At 43.6% G+C, this 25830-nt stretch overlaps 1 protein-coding gene and 1 long non-coding RNA gene across 5 annotated transcripts in view; one reads left to right on the top strand and one right to left on the bottom strand.

Moving 5' to 3' along the window:
* The window catches only part of HERC3 (HECT and RLD domain containing E3 ubiquitin protein ligase 3), a 54940-nt gene extending 34450 nt beyond the window's left edge, over positions 1–20490 (bottom strand). For all 4 annotated transcript variants that reach the window (XM_067297521.1, XM_067297522.1, XM_067297523.1 and 1 more), the window contains exons 1-2: positions 20439–20490; positions 15509–15772 (exon numbers count right to left, since the gene is read on the bottom strand). In XM_067297521.1, coding sequence (XP_067153622.1) covers positions 15509–15734 — 226 coding nt within the window. In that variant the 5' untranslated portion in view covers positions 15735–15772; positions 20439–20490. The remainder of the gene's footprint in view (positions 1–15508; positions 15773–20438) is intronic.
* Positions 20491–20741: 251 nt separating this feature from the next.
* Positions 20742–24741, top strand: LOC106491976 (uncharacterized). The gene is made up of 4 exons (XR_001293872.2): positions 20742–20783; positions 21988–22063; positions 22749–22833; positions 24632–24741. It is a non-coding gene; the product is annotated as an uncharacterized lncRNA (long non-coding RNA).
* Positions 24742–25830: the final 1089 nt, after the last annotated feature.

The following is a 25830-nucleotide window of genomic DNA, read 5'->3' as shown; positions in this document are numbered from 1 at the left end:
TCTTATACCCAATGAAGATGGGTTATCCACAGAGCTAATCGACTCAGTTGTCTCTCAATTCACTGCTCGATGTATGAAAGCAGATGTGTTATAATATTCCCAGTGCTAAGCTTGGAACAGGCTTGAACCAATCAACCAATTACTAGTCATGCTTCTGTCACTGTCAGACATACATCAGACAAATCCTATAAAACGGGAGCAAAGCAATAGGTCCTTACAGTGGAATAAAAAGGGGAAAAAAAAAAAAAATCACTCAGTCCTTAGGAAGATTATCCACAGTTAATTTCTCATTATTATGTCACTACATGCAGCTGAAATAGTTTTGACAACTACTCTTAAGACATCAACAACCAAGCCTTATTCATTATGTAAAGTTTTTATAAATGGACATGAAAAATCCTTGCCTTGCAATAAAATGGGGGAAATGCCACACATCTGGTGGAAAAACTCCTCCACAAGCCAGACAGAAGCAAGGTTAGTTTTATTTTTTCTTTTTTTTTTTCCTCTGAATAAATATAAATGTTTGAGGGTGGATGAAGAAAGGATCACTCTGTAAGTTACAGGCCACTCATTAGTTTTAATAACAGAAAAGTCACTTGGCTGGGACACAAGAGGGAAGGGTAGTTACATGTCATTCTATGAAAATGACACTCCACATCAAAGGCACCTAGAAACCATTAACATATTAGCACTAAGAACTGCATACCAATCAATCTAGGTGTCTTAAATGATTTAAAAGGAAGGCACCCCTCTGTGGGCTTACCTTCTAAGTCTAGGAGTCAGGAATTGGGAAGGAAAATAATCCCCAATGCATGTTACAAAAATCATGTTATGAATTCTTTAAATATATTTTCTCATGGGGAAAATTCTATCTGTCCATGTTTCCTTTCACTCAAAATAATTAATGGCAGTGGAGGAACAGTTTATATGCAACAAGCACACAGAAATCTAGGAGGTGTTGGGGATGGATCCTGCCTGCCCTCCAGCCATCCTTTAGCCCTGCCAGCTATGCCTTTTGCCCTGCACCTTTTTCCAGCAGACCTAATTTCACCCTGCCCCACTACTAACCCTATGCAAGGACACAACCAGTTTTCAAGGGCAATCACCCAACTTATACATGCAGTTTCTATGCTTAGGCCCATAAGTGTCCATAAGTGTATTATTGCTTGGTAGCCTGTTTTATGCTCATTTACATATATAATTAAGGAAGCCTATTTTTATACATGGACTCTAAATAACCAGCAGCTGCACAGGCTGGTCAAGGTCAATGACAAACAACAGACTACACATCTCAGGAGCAAACATGGCTCTGGTCTCTTCTCAGTGGTCAGAGGGACAAAAAAAAAAAAATCATGTCCACTGCAATGCACCTGATACACTGCCTAAGCTCAGCTGAACACACTTCTATACTATGACCTGAAGGTCCCCAACTAAAGCTCCTGCTGGAGAAGATGAAGTGTCTCTAGAAGAAATCCTTTTAATTCATGAGCAGTTCACTTTGTTACCTTCCTAGCTGGGATCTGCAGCGTGCCCCATGCAGCTGTAAGTTTGCCTGCCAGGATGCACTGAGTCCATCTGTTATTCAGAGTACCTGAGCTCTTACACCAGTCACAAACCCATCACTCTTCCCCTCTTCTAAAGCTGCTCTCTGCACACTGCCAAACACTCTAGGGGACAACATGTATTTGACAGGAAGACAAACATGGGCAATACGGGAGGCTAAGGGCATCAATGACAGAAAATGTGTGTTGTTACCCACAGGCATAAAGGAGTTAATTTCTTCCCTGAGAAAGCAATATTTGGTATAAATACACGTGTCTGGTTTGCTGCAGAAGGACTATTATGAGCTGCTCCTGAGGAATCAGAGCACCTTGGGGAGATGACAGAAGCCTCCACTGACTGAATACCAGTATCAGGTACTCAAGAAGGCAGGATGCTGAAAACACCAATACTGCAGCTGGAGAAAAAGTGTCATGAGGTATCAGGAACCTGGGGTAAGCACCACATAGCTAGGGCTTCACACACAGGGAGGAGGAGAGGATGTCCAGGAGGTTTAGAAATCCAGAGCTGCTGCTCCAGTCCCCATGGACTCTATTTTAAGTCTAATTTGGCAACACAAACCTGACTTTGCTCCGTGTGCCATCCCCGGGGACTAATAAAAACTGACTTGTTTTGAAAGGCTGCCCTGTGTCACTGAAAGCCTTCAGTGACTGCATTGCTCACCCAAGAGGCACAGTACAGCCTCATGTGCACTCACTACATAACCACAGAGAAAAAAAGTATCCATGGCTCAGGGCTGAAGAGCTTTGCTCTTAGAAATGTAAGCCTATGGCCTATCTCAGCATAGTACACTCCTAAGCCCCTGTCTCTTGCAGCTTGCTGCAAAGTCATGAAGAAATGTAAACTCCAAACAGTTTACACTTTACACATCTGCATGCATCTCTCCTTCCAGGGATGGAACAAACCAGCCTCCCCTCAGAGCACAGAGACTGCCCAGGGAGTCCAGCAAGGGTCCCAGTCTGTTGCACTGAGCCAGTGAGTGTATTTTCTTGCTGCTAACCTGGGTGATGTATCAAAAACATCTGGCAAATACTTCTTAGTTGACCTCTCACCCCTTCCTCATTTCAAAATACAAGGTGTCTCAGCACTTGATATATTTGTATTAATTCCCAAAGCATCATCACGTCATTACTTATTCCTTAGAAAAGAAGCACCACTACACAAGATGAAGGGTGCAAAGGATGAAGTTGTCTTAGTACTATGTGTTCGGTAACTGCTGAATAAGTCCAGTAAAATGGAGTTTAACAAGCACATTACACAAAGTTGAGCAGAACAAAACCCTGAAAACAGGGAAGTGTTGAAGGTAATAGTGTTTCAACATGTCATGAAACTTCCAAAAAAAACAAAAGCCCCAAGTTCCAAGAAGTACACATTGAGTCAATCTTTTATTTCTGAAGCCATCAGCTGTCTCAAAACAGCACCAATACTCAGAACTTAGTTTTCAGTTCTTAGCATCTGATGGAGTTTTGATTTGCACCCTTTTCTGTTCATTTTACCTCACAGATCTTCATTCACCATTCTTTCATAAACAGGTGTATGAAGGTTTGACTTCCTTTGCTCTTACTTGTTAGATTTTTACAAAATACACATTGGATCAAAAAATGAGGTCTAGGCAAAGTGCATTCAGGACAGCACTTCTCTGAAGCAAGACAGACCTGGTTGCCAGAGTTGCTCCAGTGTTTTCCTGCCTGTCCTTCCTATTCCCAAGGACATTTCAGCAAAAGCCGTAGACAGGTGCTATATATTTTCCATGAAGTAGCTCCCCTTAGCTGTCTCTGTAACCCAGCCCTGACAGTCAAAATACTTAGCTCAACCCAGGACTCTAAAGACTCGGAAACTGCAGTAGTGTCAGGCCAGAATGAAAAAATCCGGAAAACCTCACCTTCAACACCTAGCCTTCCAGTTTATAAAACAGGGCTTATACTTACTCCCCACAGCACTGAAAAGCTGTATTACAAGATCTTCAGTACCTGAGACTGCCAGAAGCACAAAGCACTCAGTTATACTGCACTGATAAGGCTGAACAGGACAATGAATGATTAATCAGATTTTCTACTCCCAGTAAGTTTACCAGAGAGTTGGTACGCCCCTTCTATGCATAGCTTCTGGCTGTTTGCAAGACAGGCTTTCACTACAGGATGTGGCAGAATCCTTCAGCTGTATGTGTACCATGATATACATGGACAGCATTGGATGGAGAGAGAGGGAGAACACCGAGTGTCCGAGTTTGCACCTTCAGTGGCAAAATCTGGATTTCTTCTCTGGTGAGAAGAGTCTGTGGTTTGGAAAAGTTTCAAGGGATTTCACTCTCCTTGGACACCTGGCCAAGACTCCTCATGGCCTCCCCAGTTTGACAGTAACTAAGTTGGAACATTTGCTTGGTTGTTGTTTTCTGCTAGGAAAGGGCTCACAGACTCACTAGGGCAGGTGTTTTATTAGCTTGCCTGGCTAAGAAAGAAATGGTAGAAGAAACACAGAAAAGGGAGAAGCTACTGTAGACAGAAAGTCCTCTGGGTAAAATACTAGCAACTGGCAAATCTGAGGACAGAAAAGCCAATATTTTTGTGTTGCCATGCTTGTTAATATAGCCCAGGTCCAGGTGGAGGATGCCTAAGCATCATGCAACTAAGATCTAAAAATAAGTAGTGTGAGATATACCGTTTTAATGCATAAGGCAGCTGAACATTTGATCAGACACCAATAGCAACCTAAACTTCACCCATCTGGTCTTTGTTCTCTGGCTGATGACTGAAGAGCCTTATTAATTCTCACATGAAAGGAGCTGAGCTCTTCCCTTTTAGAAGATGAATTACAATAGCAACGTGACACTGACAACATTAGCACTTACCACAGAAAAACCTGCTACTGCATTCAACAGGTGCTACATGAAAATGAAAAAAGGCTGCACATCCAAATGCATCAGTCATCAGCACTTCATTAAATCATCTTACAAAAGTCAAGTAAGCAACAGTGAATCACATAACTCTCTAACAAGGGTTTGATGCATTAAGTAGGAAACTTCAGCTGACTCCTGATTCCCTCAGCCTCCACTGGCACACCCCAGAGATGTTTCTGCACATGGATATCCTGGCTGTATTTCTAGGCTGTGATGAGCTTCATGCTTTCAGTCCCAACGAAGTCAGCTGAGCATTAAAACATGTACAAACATTTTAATGAAACTGGAAGGAGGAAAAAAGAAAGACAACTTGCAGCAACTGTAATGCTTGCAAGTGCACAAAAGGAAAACTACACCCAAGATTTCTCCCTTCCCTTATGAGGGTTTCTCTTTATTTTGTCAGCACTACTACAATAACCCTTAGCTATTCGATGCTTTTATCAGTATTATCACTATGAGCACATTCACCAGCTTTTCCAAGAAACATCATCAGCAGTGCAGGGTACTTCTACCACTTGGAAACCAGTAACCAGGGAGGGAAAATCATGCTGTTTGTCAGAGGTCTTTGCCTCTCCCTCTCCCCTTTAAAGCCCCCATGAATCACCCCGATCTACCTCTGTTTCAGGTGTACTTTCAACTCAGACCATATAGGTGTCTCACGCTCACAGCCACCATTTGGACAGTAGGACAGGGGAGGAAAAAATTGGACTCTAGACAACTTAAGTCAGGCAAACATACAGATGGTCATAAACTATCAGATGCTTTTGAAAATAAAAATCAATGCAGCCAGTACATAAGAAACCACGGGAACTAAGACTATGGCTCCATTCAGACCAGCTCTGCAGACTGTGTTTTGGCAGCAGTAACAGAGGAAGGCTCACAGAGAGGAGGAAAGGGCTACAGGACAGTTTCAGGAACACACCTTTGGGATTGCAGACAGTGTCTGATAAGATTAGGTGGCTACACAGGAAAGGTGAATGACACGCACAACACGTAGGCAGCTGGAAACACCCTGCCTGGCACCAGCCCCACAGTATTGCTGCCACTACCTTCCTCATCATTGCGGGGCTTCTCCAAGGAAATGTTACGTACTTGTCACATCTTGCCTTCAGACTACAAAAGCTTTGGGGTGTGGGAAGTGTCCTGCTCTACGACTGCACAGTCCAGTAGAAGAGCAACCCCACTGGGAGCCTGCGTGTCTACAGTAATACAGCTACCCTTTCTTTCTGCCCTCTGCTCTCACAGATGGATGACAGTCCATCTTATTTTCAAAGTTCTCTCAGTACAGGACAAAACCTTTGAAATGGGGTTTCTATACTTGCATCATAAATTAGAGCCGTATAGGAGCAGCCCAAATAGGGGGACTGACAATGGTAGCACTGAAGCTGATCAGGCTCTGGTTTTGACTGAGGAAGAAGTGTAAAGATAGAATTGATTCATTGAATAAAAATGGAGGGGGGAGACCAGTAAAGCACAAATCAAAGCAGGTGACATTCCCAGGAATGCTGCTGGTCACAAGGGTGGGAGCACTGTCAGTAGAACAGGGCTGAGAAGCTCCAGGTAAAACAATTCTGCAGTTTCCTTTCATCCACAGACACTAATAAAGCTTATCTAATGTCTGCTTCCCTGCACAGCACATATATTACTGCTCATTAATTTAATATCACCACTTACAGGTTTAAATCAGAGCAAGGCTGGTTTAGTTATAAGCAACATTGTCATTTTATAAAACTGCCTGTGATCACATCAAGGAGGGAACATAAGTGCAAGAAGCAAGAGCTTCTCATGCCATCTCAACACCCAAGCAGCCCTGCATGACCCCATGGTGTCACCTTCTGTCTGCTTTGCCAGCTACTCCCCCTCAAAACAGTGAAAGAGGACACGTATTCTGAGAAAGCAAACCTCAGACATAGTCATACATGGCCTTTCACTTCCCCACATTGTTGCCTTTTACTAGGGACATGGCCTTGAAAAACATTACAAGCTCTTTGAATGCCTCTGACAACCTGTAGGCAGGCTGGCACAAGTACAGCTGACAGGCAGCAAGGAAAAGCTCTTGAAATGGCTAGGCATACAGGGAAGGCTCTGGTCCAACAAGTATCAGCTGGGAGAGGAAAGACTCCACATGCTGCCTTCAGACCCTGGAGGGAAGAAAATACAGACACCTCTTTCAATTAGAGAAGACACTAAGACTTGTGAAAGAAACACAGGAAAAATGTACGTTTAGGAAACTGAGATGCAACCCGCTTTCCCCCTCAGAAGTTTGTTGCAGAGGGGAGCTGTAAAATGTGGCCATTTGGCCAGGACTGCCAGCTGCTGGCAGCCTGTCAGAGCAGTAGTTGTGGCTGGTTTGCAACTGCTGAGAAACCCCAAAGGCCCACCATATACACCCTGGCGATCACCACAGCACCAGGGCAGGGCCCAACTCTGATGTGCACAGGACACACCAGATCTCAGGGCCATGTGCTGAGCAGGGACATCCATAGTGGAAAGTGGAATTGTGTGTATATACTGGATTTGAAGAGCTTATATCACACTGTGCAAAGACTTATTTCTCTGTGAGAAATCCCAAGCAGAGCCAGAAACACTAAGAGCAGGGACAGGAGTCCAGGGAAAGGGAAGAATGAGCCCTTCACTACAGCCCCCAATACCCACACACAGGAGTTAACATAGCTCAGTGGCAAGTACTGAGACAACCTTATAAAGGCAAAAGAAAATGCAACCAACATGAGACTGGCAACTCCACTTAATAAAATAGCACCTTTACTTCCTAGCACTGCAAGAAAAATCTGTTCATTTCTTCCCTGTAGTTCCTCCCCAACGCAATACTACATCATTCCCAGCCGCCTTATCATAGCCCCTTGTAGGATACCTGCTGGTGAACCAAAGCAGATCTAGGTCTCAAAGACCCAGGAATGTCTACAGCCTGTCCTTGGGGCTCAGTCAGTTGCTCTTAGCAGCAAATCGCAGGAGGTAAGTTGGACATTATTACCGTCCATCTGCTGAGCTCAATCCAACAGACCACTGCTGTACAAGTGTCCTTCCCCGGCATGTGATCACATCTGAGCTGAGAGAACAAAGTGAAGCATCTCTAAGTCCCTGCAGGACAAACAGCATTACTGTATACTATATATACTGCAAGCAAACCACACAGGGTTCGCCCCACCTTTTGCCTCTGGACACGTGCTCTTTAGCCATTTTTCACATTATTAGTAGGTGACTCACATACCGGAGCAGTTTTGCACAATAGGAAGCCTTTAGCTTTCATAGGGGTATTTTGTATTTTCTTCCAGAAGGGAGGCTAGATTTTCTAGGTGTCTGCACTAGACAGAAGCTCACTTGTGACAATCTCAGACTTTGACGAGGCACCATGGGACTTTCAAAAGCTTGGTGTGCTTCTCACTGTTCCTGTTTAATTCAATCCTGCAGTGATTTGCATGGGAGCAGAACAAAGTCACACATTCTTGAAAAGCCGCACCAGCACAGCGTGGAGTCAGTAGAGCAGGAGAGCATATTTGTCCTTGCTTTCAATGACATTCCAATCAGTTTCACAAGTACTGCTTGAAAATATGCTACTGCAAAGAAGCCTTGTGATTGGCAAAGAGAGAGGATTAATGCAGTGTATCAAACATTCACAACATTTTCAGAACCACATTTTGTAAATAAAGATACAGTAACTTTTAGGACCGCAGTCTGACAAGATTTAAACACATTGGGTTTTGGAATAGTAAAGGGCTTTACAGAGTGTGCACTGAAATCCGACACATGAATCAAGTGGCCAGCTTCTGGAGAAAGCTCTTCCTGAAACCACACACTAGCAACAATACTTGAGAAATAAAATGGAAGATGTTAACTGAAGCTCTGATTTCATAGCTCTCTGCTGGATACAAAATAAAAGCAGTCTGATCTTTGGCTGTACCTCAGTTTTCCTCAGAAGAAACACTGCTCTTGTAGATATTCAGATGTTGTCAAAAGAAAACACCAAAAGCCTTGCTGCATATCATTACCATGGTACAAGTGATTCATACAAACACCCAAGACACAGGTATTAATGCAAACCTCAGGAAAACTTGAAAGATTTTATTATGTTTCTGCAGTAAAGGCATTCAAGGATATGTGATTTAGTCATTTAACAGAGGTTATTCTGTATAAGAAGCACGTCAAAGTCCAAAGAATTACACAGCTAACAGGACAGAAGCAAGAAATCTGTAGTGATGTTACACTAAAGAGCTACCCAGAATTATTACTTTTTACTGTAAAATTTGAAGGACACTATGAGAAAGGGAGAGATGAACATCTGTACATCTCTTGAGTTTATATAGACAATCAACTGTTTGAATGGCAGGTCAGATGTTAAGAGAGAGTGAGCAGCCCTCAACATGTCTGTTACATTACCTAACAGGAGTAGCTGTTTTCTGCTAGCAGCTTTAAGCATCTAAAATAAATGATTACTGAGAAAAAAAAAGGAATTTACAAACATCTGAGATGAATTCTTCTTCAGAGTACAGCTTGAGGGGGACTGTTAAACTGTTTAATGTTGATTGAGTCAAACTTACAATTGTCAGAGACATAATTATGGTCTTCTGGAAGATTTAAGTCTGTCCAGAGAAGAGAAAGCAATAGGCATATGCCAGCAGTCAGAATCAAACTCATTCTTCCCATTTAACAGTTACATATGCAAACAAACCAACCCATCCCTTTTCCATCAGGAAAGCAGAAGGAAGTTCATCCTGAACAGTCTATCACTTTGAGTCTCAGAAAGAGATCAATTACACAGAGAATGTTTTACAGTCACCTTTTATCAAAATCAGGCCTTATTACAGAAAAACATGCAGACACACATTTCACACTAAAGGAAACATGATATTAAGGCAAGAGTAAAAGTGTCCTTACTCAGAAAAAGCACCTGGGCTACTGTTACTAGGGGCAGTAACTGGGTTTGAGCTGCTGGAGAGAGATTTGATTTCAGATACATATTCAGAGAGCCTCACCTGTAAGACAGCTGCCTGATAACCGCATGTTATCATCTGTGGCTATGCCACATAACACCTCAAAAAGAGAACAAGGAATCTGGAGCATCAGTAGCCACCAAGCCATTGAAGCCCCTCCTAGAAGCTAGGACTCAGCCCTACTTACACATTCAGCTTCATGAAATCACAGGTTCTCTCCAGTGTGGGCAGCTATTTTGAGTACAAAAAGGTTGGGGCATCCAGAAAAATTATGTCTATTACCTCCAGGTTCTTTCCAGCCCTCTCCCTTGATGTCACCACACATACCTATCACCCATTTTATCCTCAGCCCATCTTTCAGCTTCAGCACAGCTGCGAGACTGAGGACCATCATTATTGTCATGCACTGTGCCAACACCAGGGTTTCATGCTCCTTCCAAACCAGGCATGGTGGCAACCCTTATTTCTCTTGCATCTCCCTGAATAGTACACATGACCAACATGGGACTAACAAAGATGACCAAGACAAGCAACCTAAATTTGCATTTAACAGCCCTACAAATCCTCAGTTATAGGACAAAATCTGATCATTCCTACTGCAACTCTGTCATTTAAAGATAAGAGACATTAAAATGGTCCCTCACATCCACAGTAAAATAGACCGTATGATCCTAAAAAACAGCATGTTGCTTCTTGGGCTCATTGTTGTTTTCATCCTTCAGCAAAGTGACAAAATGCTTGGTGGAATCAAGAGATCAGAGATTCTGACGGCTGAAATGAAACATGCTTTTAGAGACAGCACTTCAGAGTTAGATCTAAGAACAGACTACAGTCATCTCAGACTCGAGTGTAAATTTCTTACTTAAAAGAACTCAGACTCTACAGGGGGAAGTCTGATGCTCTCCTAATCCTGCAGTCCCAGAGAGGGACCTCATATTGGTAGAAGTCAGTGTTCATGAGCCAGACCACACAAATTTAAAAACAGCCTGCTCTGAATATCTGTCATATTCAGAACCCTCACCTGACCAATTCACCACAATGCATGCATATTTAAGATGGCTAAGAGATTGCACTTCCACTGATTTTATATCTAATTTGATCATGCATATATTGTTTCCAAATGATTTGTCATTTTTAAATCCAGTCTTTTAAAATTAAAACCCCAAATTGTCCCAGAACCTGATTTGCACTGACTCATCTGAGAAGGACACTCCATAACACAACTCCACACTGCTAGATGCTGCTGCAGTCACTAGTTAAGGCATAGCAGCTCCAAATAGCTTGATTAGATCCATGAGCTATCAGTAAAGGGAAAGGGATGAGTACCAACAAACAATCAACTTTGCAAGAGGTGGCCAGTTTAAAAGTGTTTCAGCACCTACTGCAGATGTCATCTGGAAAAAGGAGTCAGAAATTATATCTTAATCTTTCATTTACTATTTTCCAGGTTTAAAACCAGCTGCTGCAAGCTAGCATGGAAGGTCTGACTTTGCCATGGCCCATCTGTCCCCCACATGGCTCCATCCCTCCCTCCCAGCAGATTTCTCAGCCTGCTTGTTTGCAGACACATCCTCCCAGGCTCTGGCAGGACTGATGCTTACACACACAGCTGCCCTGTCTCTGTTGCACCTTTTACAACATGAGGGAGGATGCAGAGGAAGCATGACAGAAATGAAGCTGGACTTTCCAATTGCTGTGGTTCAGGAGAGTGTTGATACAGCTGCATACTGAGCCTCAGCTCCATGCCTAGACCAGGGGACAAAACTGTCTCAGATGCTTTGTGAAAAGCCTGTTTAGTCAGGGTGTGCATGAAGAAGTGGCAGCTCCTGGGATAACTGGTGTTTAAGGTTCCTTTTTCTTGCTTCACTCCTTGTGCAAAGAAGAAAAAAGGAGGGGGAACAGGACTGCAAACTAAACACCCTCCTACCACTGTGACCCTGCCCATAAGTGGCTCCCAACCTCACCTATTCCATGCAGCAGCTATGTCTCCTCATCTATGACTTGCTCACTTCTACAACTGCTTCCAGCAAACACAAGCACTGACACCCCTCCTCCTACTCACGAGCAACATGGGCCTCCCAGCTAACTCCTCACCCACCAAGAAGAACTTAAGAGAAGAACAGCCATGCAGGCTGTCCTTCCCGGCAGGTTCTGCATCTGAATTCCCAGCTGTTGCAGGGTTTATGATTAACAGGCATGCCAAAGTGAGCATCAAGGTTTCTGGTCACTGTAACCCTGTGCTGGAGTTCAGGGCAAGTGCATTTACATTTGAGAAGCAAGGCTGCTGTGTTCAGAAAAATCCAGCAGATCTGGAACATTTAGTAGGGTTTTTTTGCTTGGTTGGTTGTTGGTTTTGGGGTTTTTTTTTTGTTTTTTTTTTTTGAGATTGAACTTAGTTATTTCCAGCCTGTGACTATGAACTGATAGATTCCATAGTGCAAACTGAGGCATTGCTACCCTGCACATCTGCATCCAGACATGGAATTTAGTAATAATAAAAAAAGAAATAATTTAAAAAGCAAGCATGGTTTTGCCTGTTTTGTGTTACCAGAAAAAAGGTACAAAGCAGATTTTGTGGCAGATATTTTTCTGCAAGTCTCTTGGGACACTAATTACCAAAGCCTAAGATGCCCTAATAGCACAATTCAAATGAAGCCTGAATGAGCTGCTGAGAGCAAGTCTCTAGACCAGACAGGAGGTTCCACATCTCAAAGACTTGAGTATGTTTCTAAAGCTTTACAAGTGGGTAACAACCAACTAGTTACTTCATGCTCCTGTGTAGTTCAGCATAAAACCCCACAGGAGCCTTTACCTTGGATACCTGGGCCCATCTTTTCCTCCCCAACATATGCACTCATATTCACATAAAACACACTTTTCATCAGCTAAGAGCCATCACAAGGAGTCAAGACACCACATCAGACATGAAAAAAAGCAACCCGAGCATAATTTCAGAGCTGAAGAACTGGAAATTCAGCTACAGTTAGGGAAAATATTTGTCTTGTTTTCTAGAACTAATGCAGTACAAAGTTACCACTTCCCTTTGGGGACGTAATCTATGCTAACACCTGATGTTGCCCAGGAAATTAATGCAAACTCAGACTAGTTTTGCAAGACAGGGGACTTAGGAGAAGTAGGTCAGAAATCTGAATGGTGACAATAAGAGCTAAGAGGTAAATTACAGGGAAGGGCACTTGCAGAAAAGAAGCTTCTGTTGACTAATACCTTTCATTCAGTGGAATGCACTTCCCTAGTAATTTCTGTTCCCATCAGTGGAGGGGCACAACCAGCCTGCCAGTTGCCATCCTATCTCTGCATTACATCCACAAGCTCAGCTGATGTGACAATAAACATAGCTTTTTAATTAATAAGTTTTTCATTCAAAAGTACTCTCTAAAGGACTCCTCTAAGAGGAACTACCCAAACACAGTTCTGTGTCACTGTTTGATGTTTTTTGTGAGCAGCATGAATGAGAAGCAAGATTTAAATAGTATCCTCCCACTATAGATATCTGTAATGGAAGACAGAACAAAAACAGAAAAGTAAATTATTTGGAATTTGTAGTAAGGGAAGAAAGGGAGGCAAAATCTTCAACAGCGCTTAGTGCGAATATAACAACTCTTCTGCCACTGAAGTAATTAGTAAAACTCTTCAAGCTTTTCAAGAAGAACACTGTTAGATTAATGCTGAGTGCATTGCAAAGTCTCAGAGTTTTACTCATAAGCAGACATCATGGGAACTAACCATCTCTGATTAAAACAACATGATCATATATTCTGAAAACACTAATGGAAGCTTTTAGGATGTTGGCAGCATAAGTTTTACACAAAAAAGTATGAGAGAGAAAAGGGAGTTTCTTTTTTGAAAACACAGACCTGGGCAGCAGGAAGGAGACCACTCCACTCCTCTGAAGTCACCAAGCATTTTGCCACTATTTTCAAAAGGTTCAGTCTCCCTGAATATTTTCTTGTCTCAATGTTGCTCTCGAACACAATCAAGCCATGCCACAGTAAGCATTTCTAGAGTCCAGAGGGGGGGGTCTCAGGGTACTTTGCCAGCAGAGGCTACCTGGAGGAAACAACCAGTCTTATGCTCCCTGCCTCCCCACAAGGAGATCCAGCTCACTCCCAGTGCTGGGCAAAGATAGGCCACTCTTGGCTGCCCTCACAGGCTAGGCAGAATCAAGTCACAGGGCAGTAAAATCAATGGGCCTCAGGCCCACACTGCTCTGTCCTTCAAAGGTTGAAAAGAGGTAGTTACAGGACCCCAAACTCTATGCATTTCTCCTGTTCTCACCCTCATGCACACTGTTAATCTTCTGTCATCTTCACCTTTAACAGCTCAGGACCCGACAGGCCCCACACACCTCTCCAATACGGCTTCAGTCACAGGCTTGCAAGAACTTTGTACTTCACTCGCCTGATGTCAGACTGCTCCTTTTCTACAGTCCTACCCAACAGCAGGATTACCTAATGGCTAGAGGCCTGTTTCAGGACTTATCATGCGCTTGTTTTATGAGTAAATGGCAGACTAACCCAAAGATATTGCTCAGAGTATGTGTCTTTCAAAACTTCTGGGGCCTCACTGCATTAAAGCCATGCAGCTAGTTAGTGGACTTGCAGGGGGAAGTATTTGTGTCAGGTAGGGTAGAATATCTGCTAAGCTTGGATTCCTTTCACTAAGCATCTCATTAATTCCAGTGCCTAAATTTACATGTGAAGGTGAACAGCAGTTGTGCACAGAGTAGACTTAAGCACTCCGGATAATCTCAACCTCTCTCAGTAGTTGTCTAGAAATAATTTGTAGGAAGAGCAAGAGAGGTCAGAACCAACATCAGCTCCTCTAATCTAGCATCATGGCTGAAAAAAAAAAAAAAAAAACAAACAAACACCTCTGGTGCTTGAGAAAAGGGGGCAAAAGAGCCTCAGACAGAGAAAAGGAGTTGTGGAGTCAGCCAGCTCACACTTACACATACTACATAGGGAACTGTGGATATTTTGTATATGTCTCTTAAGTCTGTCATGCAACAATAAGGCAAGCTAGAGGAGCCCCAAGCCCTACAGAGATGATACCTATTGTTCTAATTACCCATGAAGTTTTTTTATTACCCATATTAAAAAAAAAAATAAAAAAAATCACTGAACGCAGTGTTCCAGCTGTACTGAGAACACTAAGTTCAGAAACAGGAGCAAGAGATGAATCTCCACCCCAGACTTGGCCTGGGGATGTACTTGGGAGGAAGGTTGAGAATTTAACCCATCCTGTTCCATTTTTCACTGAAAAATGCAAACTGAGAAATCAGTATCTTTACCACATGCCAAAAACAAGACGTACATAAAAAGTTATAGGAAAGGCTTCAGGGGTCCTCAAAAATATATACACACACACACAGTCAAACCACTCCTTGCAAACTCTAAGAAGGAGAGGCATTAGCTGCCTGCAGTTTTGCACACACAGGTTCTGCCTGTAGGAACACAATTATAAAAACGCTATTTGAGTCGGGGGAACACAAGGCTACAATGACCTTCTTCCAGAGTTAAGACGACACGAGGGGGAGAAGTGGAGAGGGCACAAGTGGACAAAAACTTTCCAAGGGGGGAAGGGGTGGGGGGAACACACACACCCCACATTTGTAAGCCCTCTGGGCCAGTATGGGCTTGTTCTCCGCAACTATGCTCAACACAGGCCTGTTCTCTTCAGTACAAAGGATAAACTCTGAGCAATAACTGAAAGAGAGCAGGCATAGGGATGCAACACAGTTGGAAAAGCAAAGCAGAAGACAGTGTGATTCACAGCCCTCTTCCCCTTTATAATAAGGCACACTAATGCCAAATAGCAAAATCTGCCTTGATACCATCTGCACTCCCCTTTATTTCGGTGCATCTCCCAGAGAAACTGAGCAGACCTGTCTCCCCACCCGTGCTCAAATTTAGCTTTCAAGAGCCAGCAAATATTATCCAGCATCATCTCTGTGTTAATACACATGATCTTCAGCTCTGTTAGCTGCTCCAGCTCCACAGCACTCAACACAGAGCAGCTACCATAATCTTCTCAGTCTACCAGTCTCAGCTGGTTTGAAGCCCTGTATAAAAAGTAGACATACCTGGCTTGCTTCCTTCACTCTCATGCCCCAGTTGGCCTTTGGTGTTCAAGCCGCAGGTATACACTTCCCCATCTTCCAGCAAGAAGATAGAATGGTTTCCTCCACACGCCACCTCCTTGACATTTCTGTCACGAATGAATCCGTATACCTGCGGTTCAGGAATGATGACCCGGAGGTTGCTACCTATCCCAGGCTGTCCAAAAGACGAGTATCCCCAGCATAGCATTTTCTCTCTTTTCAGCAAGTCATGTAGCTTTATCCTTCCTGGGAAAGCGAAACAGGGGGAGGAGAGCAGATGAAGCAAATATTCAGCAAGTGATACTTTAGAGACGAGCTCCTCTGAGCAGAAGGTAGAGCCAGCCAAAAAAAGCATTTCCTGACCAAATTGGTCAGGCTTGTGGACTGACAATAAAAAATTGTATTCATCACTATGCAAACTAACAAACAAGAACCAAGGCAGCTCAGAACTCAGGTGCTAAGTGCCTTCATGCCCTGGCCACCTCCATTTGGAAGGCAGTGAAAGTGTTCTGAAACCCAGCAGCCTCAGGTTCTTCCATTTCAACAAAAGCACTCCACCTCAAAAGCAAAACCCAGCCTCCTCCCCAACTGAACTGTAATTTTTTTTGAACTAATGGCTCCAAATCTTAACTGTTAGTCCAGTAATGTCATGTTTGGGGCCATTACTTAAAGATGGCTTTAAAAATTATCTTGAAATTGGTCAAACCAGTCCTGAGCAGACTGACAGGTGTATTAATAGTATGCTGGCCAATGCACAACTATATCATATCTGATAAAGCCAGGTTAAGAAGGATTTTGCAAAACTGTATGCATTCCTCCAAACCAATTATGTGCATGTGCACATGCACAAGTTTTCCAAGAAAAAGCAGTTTACATAAAACACACTGACAGCTTGGCTCCTGACAGCAACAGACAGATAAAACCCTAATGCTGATATAACTTGCCAGAACTCAGGTGTTAACTTTTCTGCTACACTCAGTGAAAGCTAGATTTTTCAGAGAACATAGCAACAAAGGAAGGAAAAACAAAGCAATATAAAAAGACTAAGGAATTATACAGTCTGAATTTGGTAATGACAACAGCATTCATATGCTTAAGAGCAGGAAAAAAGGTGTGCGTGTAGCAATATATATAGAGAGAGAGATATATCTAGATGTACACACACATATGTGTGTGTACCTACATATATATAAGCTTTCATTCCAGAATAAACATCTGAGAGATTTAGTAATGCTCCCTTGTCACCCCTAATCACAAAGCATTTGTGTTATTTGTTAAACATGCTGTACTAATAAGACACCAACAATTCCTCTGCTTGAGCTAGAAGCTGGTTAAAACTTATCTGTAAGGGGAAGAAGAAATAAGAGAAAGAACAGAGAAGAAAATGAAAGCTCCTAGACATCAGGTCTTACAACTCATCACACCAAGTTTTCAACTAAGGTAATTTACAGCAGCAGCATTTACTATCTCAGCATAAGACCTAAAGCCAAAGGTAACCCCTGAAGTACCACAGATTCCTCAAGAAAATAAGGCTCATTTTACCACTTTGAGCAGCTGGGAAACATGTGCATTCAGTCTTCATCTAAAGCTTGGTCCCAATTCGAGCTCTAAGTATTAGCAGTAAAGCCTTTCATAATCTAAGCCCTCAGCAATGGGTGTTCATTTCTCACCCCATTATCCTTGCCTGTCAGCTCTGGTCACTTCCACTGAGACAGGACTGAGCTGGATGATGGAGGGAGGGGATTTTCTAGCTGCAACTCATCAGCAGTACAATTTCCTACTGCAAACAGTTTACCAGGAACTCTTGCTGGGGTACTTGAAGGCATGCTATGAATGCCATTTATTTCTATCAGCCTTTGCTCCTTTTTAACATCACCCCATTCATACATATCCACATGTATGCTTGTTACTGACCAGCTCCAAAGCACCCATGAGGAAAAAGTGGGAGGTTGCAGGGCTCTGTCCAGTTGTTAAATTGGTTGCTGTGTATATTCTGGTATTTGGTTGTGCTCAACACAAAAGCCTGATGAAAGATATCCTGCTGGTTACTCTATTTCCTATGCTAAGAATAGAAATGCTGTGGACATAGTAAAATTGAAGTGAATGCATGTGCTTATCCTTTAAATGACACATCTGCTATATTTGTAGTGAACTTCATTCTGTCTCAAAAAAGAAAAGAAAAAAGCCAGCATAAGCAAATTCTTGAAGGTGGTAACACCAAGGGACAAAATAATTACAAAATTGACATCTGAAATGGTAGTAATCTGGGTCTGTCATTTCTCTCAGCCCAGGTAACTGCCTTATTACAAAGATATAAGTAGCTTCACAATAAGAGCAAACCTAAGGATCCAAAGATCACATGACCTGAGGGTATAAATGGAGGTTATCTCTGAAATGAAAAGATTTTGTGATTAAATGGGATGAACTACTATGACATTGTACAACATGAGCTAAATATTAATTTAATACATCTTTCTAAAAAGGTTCCTAGAAAGTCTGGTTCCCATAGATTATTCTTTCCATTTTTCTTCTTTCATTTAAAGATGCTAAAAATACTTTAATTACTTTCCTTTTGTTCATGTTCCTCACAAGAATTTGCTGTAATGGGCAGGGAGATATGATATGAATGGTAACAGGAGAGAAAAACATCTATTACTACACAATTTAAAACAGCAAGAGTTCAAACTCCCAATAATTCATACGCACACTAGGACCATATTTCAGGGGAGCTCAGCTCCCATTCATGCTAGTGAGCAGATTTTCTGAAGCATCCAGAAATTTAATAGTCCCTACAAGAGATGACGGGGACTTCTGGGCACTGAATGCTTTAGAAAAATCCATAAACTGGTCTTAAGAACTAGATTTTTTGAATAGTCTTAAAGCACCTCCCTTGAATGCCCACTGCCCCCTCCTTCCATACCCACTAGTCATTTTGCTGATAAATTCACATGCAGCTTTATTCCAAAGGGACAGAGCAGTACTTTCCACTCAAGAGTGAAAACCCACATAGTCACTTTTCATTTGAGAGCACAGGCACAGAAACATACTTATTTTCCAATGGCCTGGTGAGCCACGTTTTTAATTTACTTATTTTGAAGACATTGCACATTTTAAAAGCCACAACTGTTTTTTATTTTTTTTCCCCCAGATGCAGCATGCAAAGCTGCTGCAAGCCTCAATGCAAGTATGAGCTGTGATTTCCTGTGTCATGAAACACAACAAGGCTTCAAATGAGAACTTCACACTCTGTTTCCAGTTCTAGTTAAAGCAGTTATTCCTCTTTGACATTAGTGGAACAACTAAAACTGCACGTAATGCTGCAAACTACATCTACAGGCTGCATTAGCCACCTTAGGATAAAACAATTACATTAAAAGCTTCCGAGGCAGGCAGTAACACACATGTACATATATGCACATACACATACATATTTTATATTCACACATCTGAATTTTTAAAAGTGACCAATCATTCCTAATGCTCAGCTTGATGCACCTTAAACAAGTTGCATTTTTAATCTTTGAACAACATACCCTTACGAAGGGGTTTTTGAAATGTGTAAGTTAGGGCATTAAAGTTCCTGGTCCCTTTTGGAAAAAAAATCAGACCACAACAAGAGAAAGGAGCTGTAGCACCCAACCACAGTGTATATCCCTGTTCTTTACAGATCACAATGCAGCTGGTTTGGTATTCATGTTTTAAAAGATAAGAGCAGACACAATGCAACAAACCTGCTCATCTGAAGAGATTCCCTATTGCTAACAAAAAAAAAAGCGGAAGGAGAACATGCCAAACATCCTCAAAAATCGATATGCCAGGAATAATTCACCACTGAAGGATGTGCACAGCACAGCCAGAGAAAAGAAAATCTCACACTGCAGGGAATATTTTGAGGAAGACAACAGTGGGTGGAAGATCCACCCTCTGCTATAATAAGCCTCAGCTGACATACTAAGTATATACCCTTCAGTGAGAAATAACCCTGGTGATTTACAGGATTATTATAAAATAATAATGCTGCTTTTAAGATCATGACAAGGTGTGTTTTATCTTGTTTTTTTTCTTTTTAATAACTACCACAGCACACACAGTCTCTTCAAACAACCAACGTACCCAAACGCCATAGCTGTGACAGCAATTGCATGCTTTCTGGGAAAGTTAATCAAGTAAATATTGTGCTTGCAACAAGCAACACTCAAAGCTGAATGCTCTCTAAACAAAGCAATCTGCCAACTGGCAGGGCATGAATAAACAACCCTTTTCCTTCCCCGTTGGTCGTGGGACTTCAGCTAGCAAATGTGCTCCTTTTATCAGCCCTGCCCAATAACGAAGGAATTTGCTGCTTGTTTCTGTCACAAGCGGGCCTCCAAGTTTGCCTTCTCCTTCCTTTTTGCCTTCGTTTTGCTTCAACTCAGTGCCCAGGTCACAGAGCGAGAGACTGCAAGGTTGAACCAGTTACACTACAAACAGGGCATTCCCACGGCATAACCAAGCGTCCACCGAGAAAGTATTTTCAACCAGACACCCCCCATAACCTCCGTTGTGCAAAGAGAGGAGGAGAAGGAAGGGCTTTACCACCACCCCCCCCCAGGCCCCGCTGGCACCCCGCCTCCTTTCGGGCGCACCGGCACCCCCTCGGGGGGCACAAGCGGCCCCGGGGCGGCTCTGCCCCTCACGCCGCCCCACGCGCCTTTCCCCCCCCCCCCCCGCAACCCCCTGCGCCGGGCGGCAAGGCGCCGTGGCCGCCTCACACCGCCGCCCGCGACGTGACACGGCCCCAGCTCCTGCTGCCGCCGCCGCCGCCGCCGGGCCTCCCCCGCCCCTCACCGGGCGCGGCAGCGCCTCCAGAGCCCCCCAAGGCCCGGCTCAATCCCCCTTAAGAAGCTGCCGGGACCCTGCCGCCGCTGCCCACCTGCCGCCACCGCCGCCTCACCGGCCCCGCCGCCGCCGCCGCCGCCGCCACGGCAACGAGGAAGTCCCGCCCCCCGCCAGCGAGAGTGACGGCGTGGTGCGACCAATGGGCAGCGCGGGGCCGGCCCGGGCGCACCAATCAGCGGTGGCGGACGGGGCTGCGGCAGTTGGGCGGCCGTTGGCGGTTGGCGGTTGGCGGTTGGCGGTTGGCGGTAGGCGGAGGCTCGTGCGTGAGGCGTGGGGGCGGGGCGGGGCGGCACGTCGGGGCGGTGTTTGGCGTTTCTGTCACGCGCCAGGGCGGCTGTCCGGGGACTCGCTTTCCTCTGGAGCGAGGGAACGGCTCGAGGTCAGAGCTCCTCTTGGTTTGATAAACATGAAATATCGCTTCTTAACAACGTTAGTCAGCTGCTTCCCCCGTTCCTTTTTTTTATCTTCCGTTTTGCCTGGCCTTTGGGCACCTGACAGGCTTGTTTGCTTTGGAACTCATATTTTACATCAAATTTTAAGCTGGGGAAAATATTTGTGGTCAAAGGGTAAATCTTTGGAGGAAGAAAAAAAAAGGACAATCTGTCAAATAAGCATGCAATTATAAATCCTGAGTATGCATCTTCTGATTTGAATGCCATCTGGTTAGAAAAAGGCTGTCACATGCCACCCAAGAAATGGCTGCATTTCAGTAGTCATGTAAAAATAATCAAGGTAACATGACAATTGTCTGTGAATGAAGGACCAGCACCTGAGCAATGCACAAGCTGGGTCCCACTCAGACCATCAAAATGGCAGTCAATATTTGTGCAAACCACATAGAGATGTTTGTATGGGCTCCAAAAAATATAAAGAGGTCCCTAAACCACGTCCAGTGCCCACAGTATTCATCTCCCCTGTACATCTCTGGCAGCTTTCAGTGTTTGTATGCATATTGCTAGCATACAATATGTCACGTATCAGGCAAAAATGTGACCTTCTGTCTTGGCATGGATCATGCAAATTTTGCATAAAATGAATTACTTTCTATTGTAAAATTCCACCACTGACATAATAGCTTTTACCTACTAGTGTTGCAAGCAACTTCTAGAATAACTGTAAACGCGTAGAGGAAAAAATAGTTCCTTCTTTGTTTGTTTTTCTTTTATTTATTTTGTCATTTGGAAGCCCTTTGTACACAGTCACTGTTTCCCTTTATACTCAGTTTCTTCTGTTTGTTTGGGTCTCTGAGCAATCAAGGAGGTGAAGACATGCAAAAATTAAGAAAATAAGCTAGTGAAGCCCAGGATTTGTCAGAGGGAACCAGGAGTCTCTTGCTGAAAGCAATTGCTAATTGGCTGTATTTCAAGTTCAAGGAGAACTTTCAGGGCTGGTACTTTATAAATGTATAAAATAATAAAGAGACCAAAATAAAATAATTCTGTATCTGTTTCCATGCACTCTACTGTGTGCCGCTCACTCTGGAGGCTGCTACTAGTGCTAATTTCTTAATAAGAGCTCAGGTTTCATTGCAGTATGGATTTTCTTCATTGCAGTGTGGATTTTCCTCATCTGTTTTTTTTCAGGCTGAAGCAAACTGGCAAGTGTGGAGTCAACATCTCCCTGCTGGCTAATGGCTACTCCAGAAGGGTCCATGGCAAGGTTAGACCTCTTCCAGAACAGCATTTAGCTCATCATTTCCTTAATGGGTTATCTCCACTTGTTGAGAAAGATAAGCCCCTTCAAAGTGATATAAAATCCCCCAGAAACCAGGTCTGAAGATGTCCAGAGGCTGCAAAAATATGCAGCTCCTCGGGATTTTCAAAGTGCCTCTCTTCACCGCTACTCAAATAAACAGCTGCCCAGTGTGAAGGGCCACATGGGCCAGCATGGAGGAAGTCTCCCCAACATGAACGTTGTGGTAATACAAATTATTATTCATTGGAGTTATCTCCACAAAGAGTGATGGGGTGGCAGCTGCCCTGTGAACCCTCTTCTGGTAGGTATCTCTCCTCAGAGTCTTTCAATATGTGCAAATGGTAGCCTTTTGTCAGAGTAGTCCATGGTACAGACGTTTAAGGGGGGGGCATGTGGAGGTAGTCATGCTTTACGCCTATTTAGCCCTACTCATGGTCAGAGTTTGTCACCAGTGCTACACTAAATAGTCCTCAAACCACCCCTGAGACCAATGTGTGACAGATATTACAGCCCTTGAATAGTGGGAGGAAGATTTTAAGAGCTTCACTGTCTCTGGCTACCAGTTTCTCATGTTGGGCTCTGAATCTAATAATGGAAGGCCCTGACAGGTCCAGGGCTTTAACTGGGTTGTTTCTTGCTCCTGTTACAGACTGTCAAGTCCTAAATCATGCCCGCTTTCTGCAGCAGGTCTACCATGATACAGGATGCTGAGGAATCACACACATCAAGTAAGAGTAAGTACTGTTTATACTTTGAAAGACACCAGTGAAAGAGTGTTCCCCAAATCCAAACTGTGAAGCAGGCTGGGGCAGGCCATTCCTCTGTGCCAGCACACAGCAGTTAGCTTTGCCATCTCCCCGTTCTTCCACAGAGCTGGGCCTCTCACTGTGCAGTGCTGGGAACCTGACCCCCTGAATTCTGTGGCAATCTGCAGGTTTCTGTGTTTCCCCAAGCAACAGTAGTCCCCAGAGGGATGCATTTCATCATATCTCAAGCCCAGCAATCCAGGCTGTGTTTTTGTGTGTGATATCACTGGTCTGCCATCAGTCATGGTCATGTCGCAACCTGACAGCTGCCGCACTGCCTCAGTTCATTAGTTCTGAATGATCAGGATAATTCCTTAATTCTTCCAGGTTTGTCCCAAGCCTGAGGATATTTTAAATTCTTCCCTGCAACCCTGAGGAAGACAACCGATTTACAAGAGACTCCCACTAACAGTGGATAACCTAGAAAAGCTTGAAATTGCAACTCAATTCATATGAGAAAGCCCCAAAGTCAGTATGTCCTTTAAAAAATATGGGTTTTTTTCTTCCCTGATGTAAGGATTTATTATTTTTGAGGTACCTGATTCATAAGTTTCAGGGGTGCAGGCGGTGAGTTAATGTGTGCTGAGATTCAGATAAGCTTCAACTCTTTTTACAAGCTGTTCCACAACGTCAGGAAGAAGAGTGCATAAACTATTTCCCAGGCAAAAAGGGAAAACATGAGACAAACAGGAAGAAAATTATCCTCCTATATAGGTCAAAGGGAATAACTGCTGCAGCAGTGTCTGTCAGGGTTAAGTTGAGCTGACCTCTTATTTTGTACTAACAGGTATGAAGTCGAAAGCTTTATAGATAGTGTTATAACTGGGATAGGGCATGTACAGACTGGTACAGAGTCTGCACTTTCCATTACTAGTTTGCATTCCCCAGTTTGATTCATTTCTGCCACCTGCTTTCTTTACGCTTTCCTTTCCTTGGGTGATGTCCAGTCCTCTCTTTCACATGGAGTAGCTGAGTGCCAGCCCTTTGTAGAGAGCATTTGTGCGTATCAGAGCTCAGAGGTGAGGCGCTTGTGGGTGTCCCTTAGCATTCCTTAGCTCAACCAGGCAGTGCAGAATAGTTAGAGAAGGGTTGGTTGGAAGTGTTTTTCCACAGGAAACTAGGTTATGCCAAAATGTGGTCATGCCTTGCACCAGAAGCATTTAATTCAAATCCATTGGAGGAGTACTAAGAGCCATCCCTGGGGTGCCTGGCTACCTTGCCTTGGGGCTGAGGCTACCTGTAGTCAGGAAGCAGCCTGGTTTGACCAACCAAGATTTTCCAGAATAGTTTCCATAAAGATGTAAAGTGACTCAGAGCAAGTATAGGATGGGCAGGTGGGATCAGGGTGCAATGACATCCTGAGGGATTGCTGCTACCTCTGGTAGGTTACACCCTGCTCTGCAGTAATACAGTAAAAGGCTTCCCATCCTTTTGATCTTCTCTGATGTTTAGGAGCTGTAGAAACTCTCTACACCAAAGAAAGTGTGCCTTTGTATTTGCCACTCCCCCCTCTCTTGTTAGGATTTCTTTTCTGTCTGAATCCATGTTTTTTTCGCTTGACCTGAACTCTTAGTTCTTGCTATAATGTCTTTGTGCATCATGTGTTTAGGCCTGTTCTTTTCCCTCTGTTATCTCAGAGGAAGTAAAACAAATCTCACTTACATTGTCAAGATACAAAGGATTTGGCCCTGACATGCAGATAGATTAAAACCTGTTTGCATTTCAGAGAGATGGCCCTTGGCAAGCACTCAGTGGCCCCGGGGCCAGCCAGCCCATGAAGAGGCTCTCCATCTTTCCCAGCAAATACCTCAGAGAAAGAAGGAACTGAAGTGGGGAGAAAAGCCAGCTATATGAAGAGTGCATGCTTCATGTAAGGTGGGGGGGGGGGGAATTATCCACATTAGCCAGAAGTTTATACCCCAGTCATCCTGTGTCAGAAAGCTGTTTTGTATAGGAAGAATCCTTCTATGTGGCCAGTAAATTCTCTGTGTCCTTCTGGAAGCAATGGCAACTCTTCTGTATTTTTTTCTTTCAGCAATCCCTGTGTTAGCAGAGAGCTTTTCGGGATGGCTCAGCTGGAGATTAGCCAAGAATAGCTGCCATATAGACTGCCTGCAGCCGCTGCAGGTTGCCCCCAGCCAAGCCAAGGTCTTACTATCCCGTGCAGGAGTTATATTCCTGCATGGTGTCTGCTCTGCAGCTAATCCAGCACTTTCATTTCTCTTGGCTGACAAATACCTAGGTGTCTCCCCAGATCCAACCTTATTAAATCAGATACTCTGCAGGGCAGTCAGGGCTTGTGCTTCTCTACGGGTGACATTTGGATTAGAATAATGATCTAAAAAAAATTCCTGCTGCAGATTCGATATATTTTTGCTGCCTAAGTAAAGCCTTTTAAACTCATAGCAGGATATTAGGTTCACGCACCTTGTTTTTCTGTGCGTATTTTGTAATGAGCACTACTTGACAAAACATAGACACAGCTTGGTGCTCAAAGTCATTTCAAGAAATGACAGAGGAATGCTCTACTCTGCTCCTTCTGAAGGTCTTTTTTTATAAAAGCAGGGCTTATTTGAGGACAAATTAAAAATAGTGTTGAAAGTTACTCCAGGCTTTATCTCCTCTGTGCTGTTGCATCATACATGACAAGAAGGAAATTCCTTCAGGCTTTAAATAAACCTATAATCATTTAATCTCTAATGGGTTATTTTGAAATCCAAACAGAATACATCTTTTGTGCGCTTGCACAGCACTGAAGATCACTCCAGATTTCCAAGCCCTAATGGAGGCTTAGAAAAACATAAAGAAAGAAACAAGCAGCCAGGAGCAGGCTGACAAAAAGCACCAGGCTGAGCTGCCACAACAGAGTAGCTGCAATGGCTTGGAGCACCGGCTGAGGTGGGGTCCTCGAGCTCAGTGGGGATG

Source organism: Apteryx mantelli, chromosome 5 (genome assembly GCF_036417845.1).
Source record: "Apteryx mantelli isolate bAptMan1 chromosome 5, bAptMan1.hap1, whole genome shotgun sequence".
Taxonomy (NCBI): domain Eukaryota; kingdom Metazoa; phylum Chordata; class Aves; order Apterygiformes; family Apterygidae; genus Apteryx; species Apteryx mantelli.
Note: the sequence above shows the minus strand (reverse complement) of the source record. Positions and strands in the feature narration are given on the sequence as shown.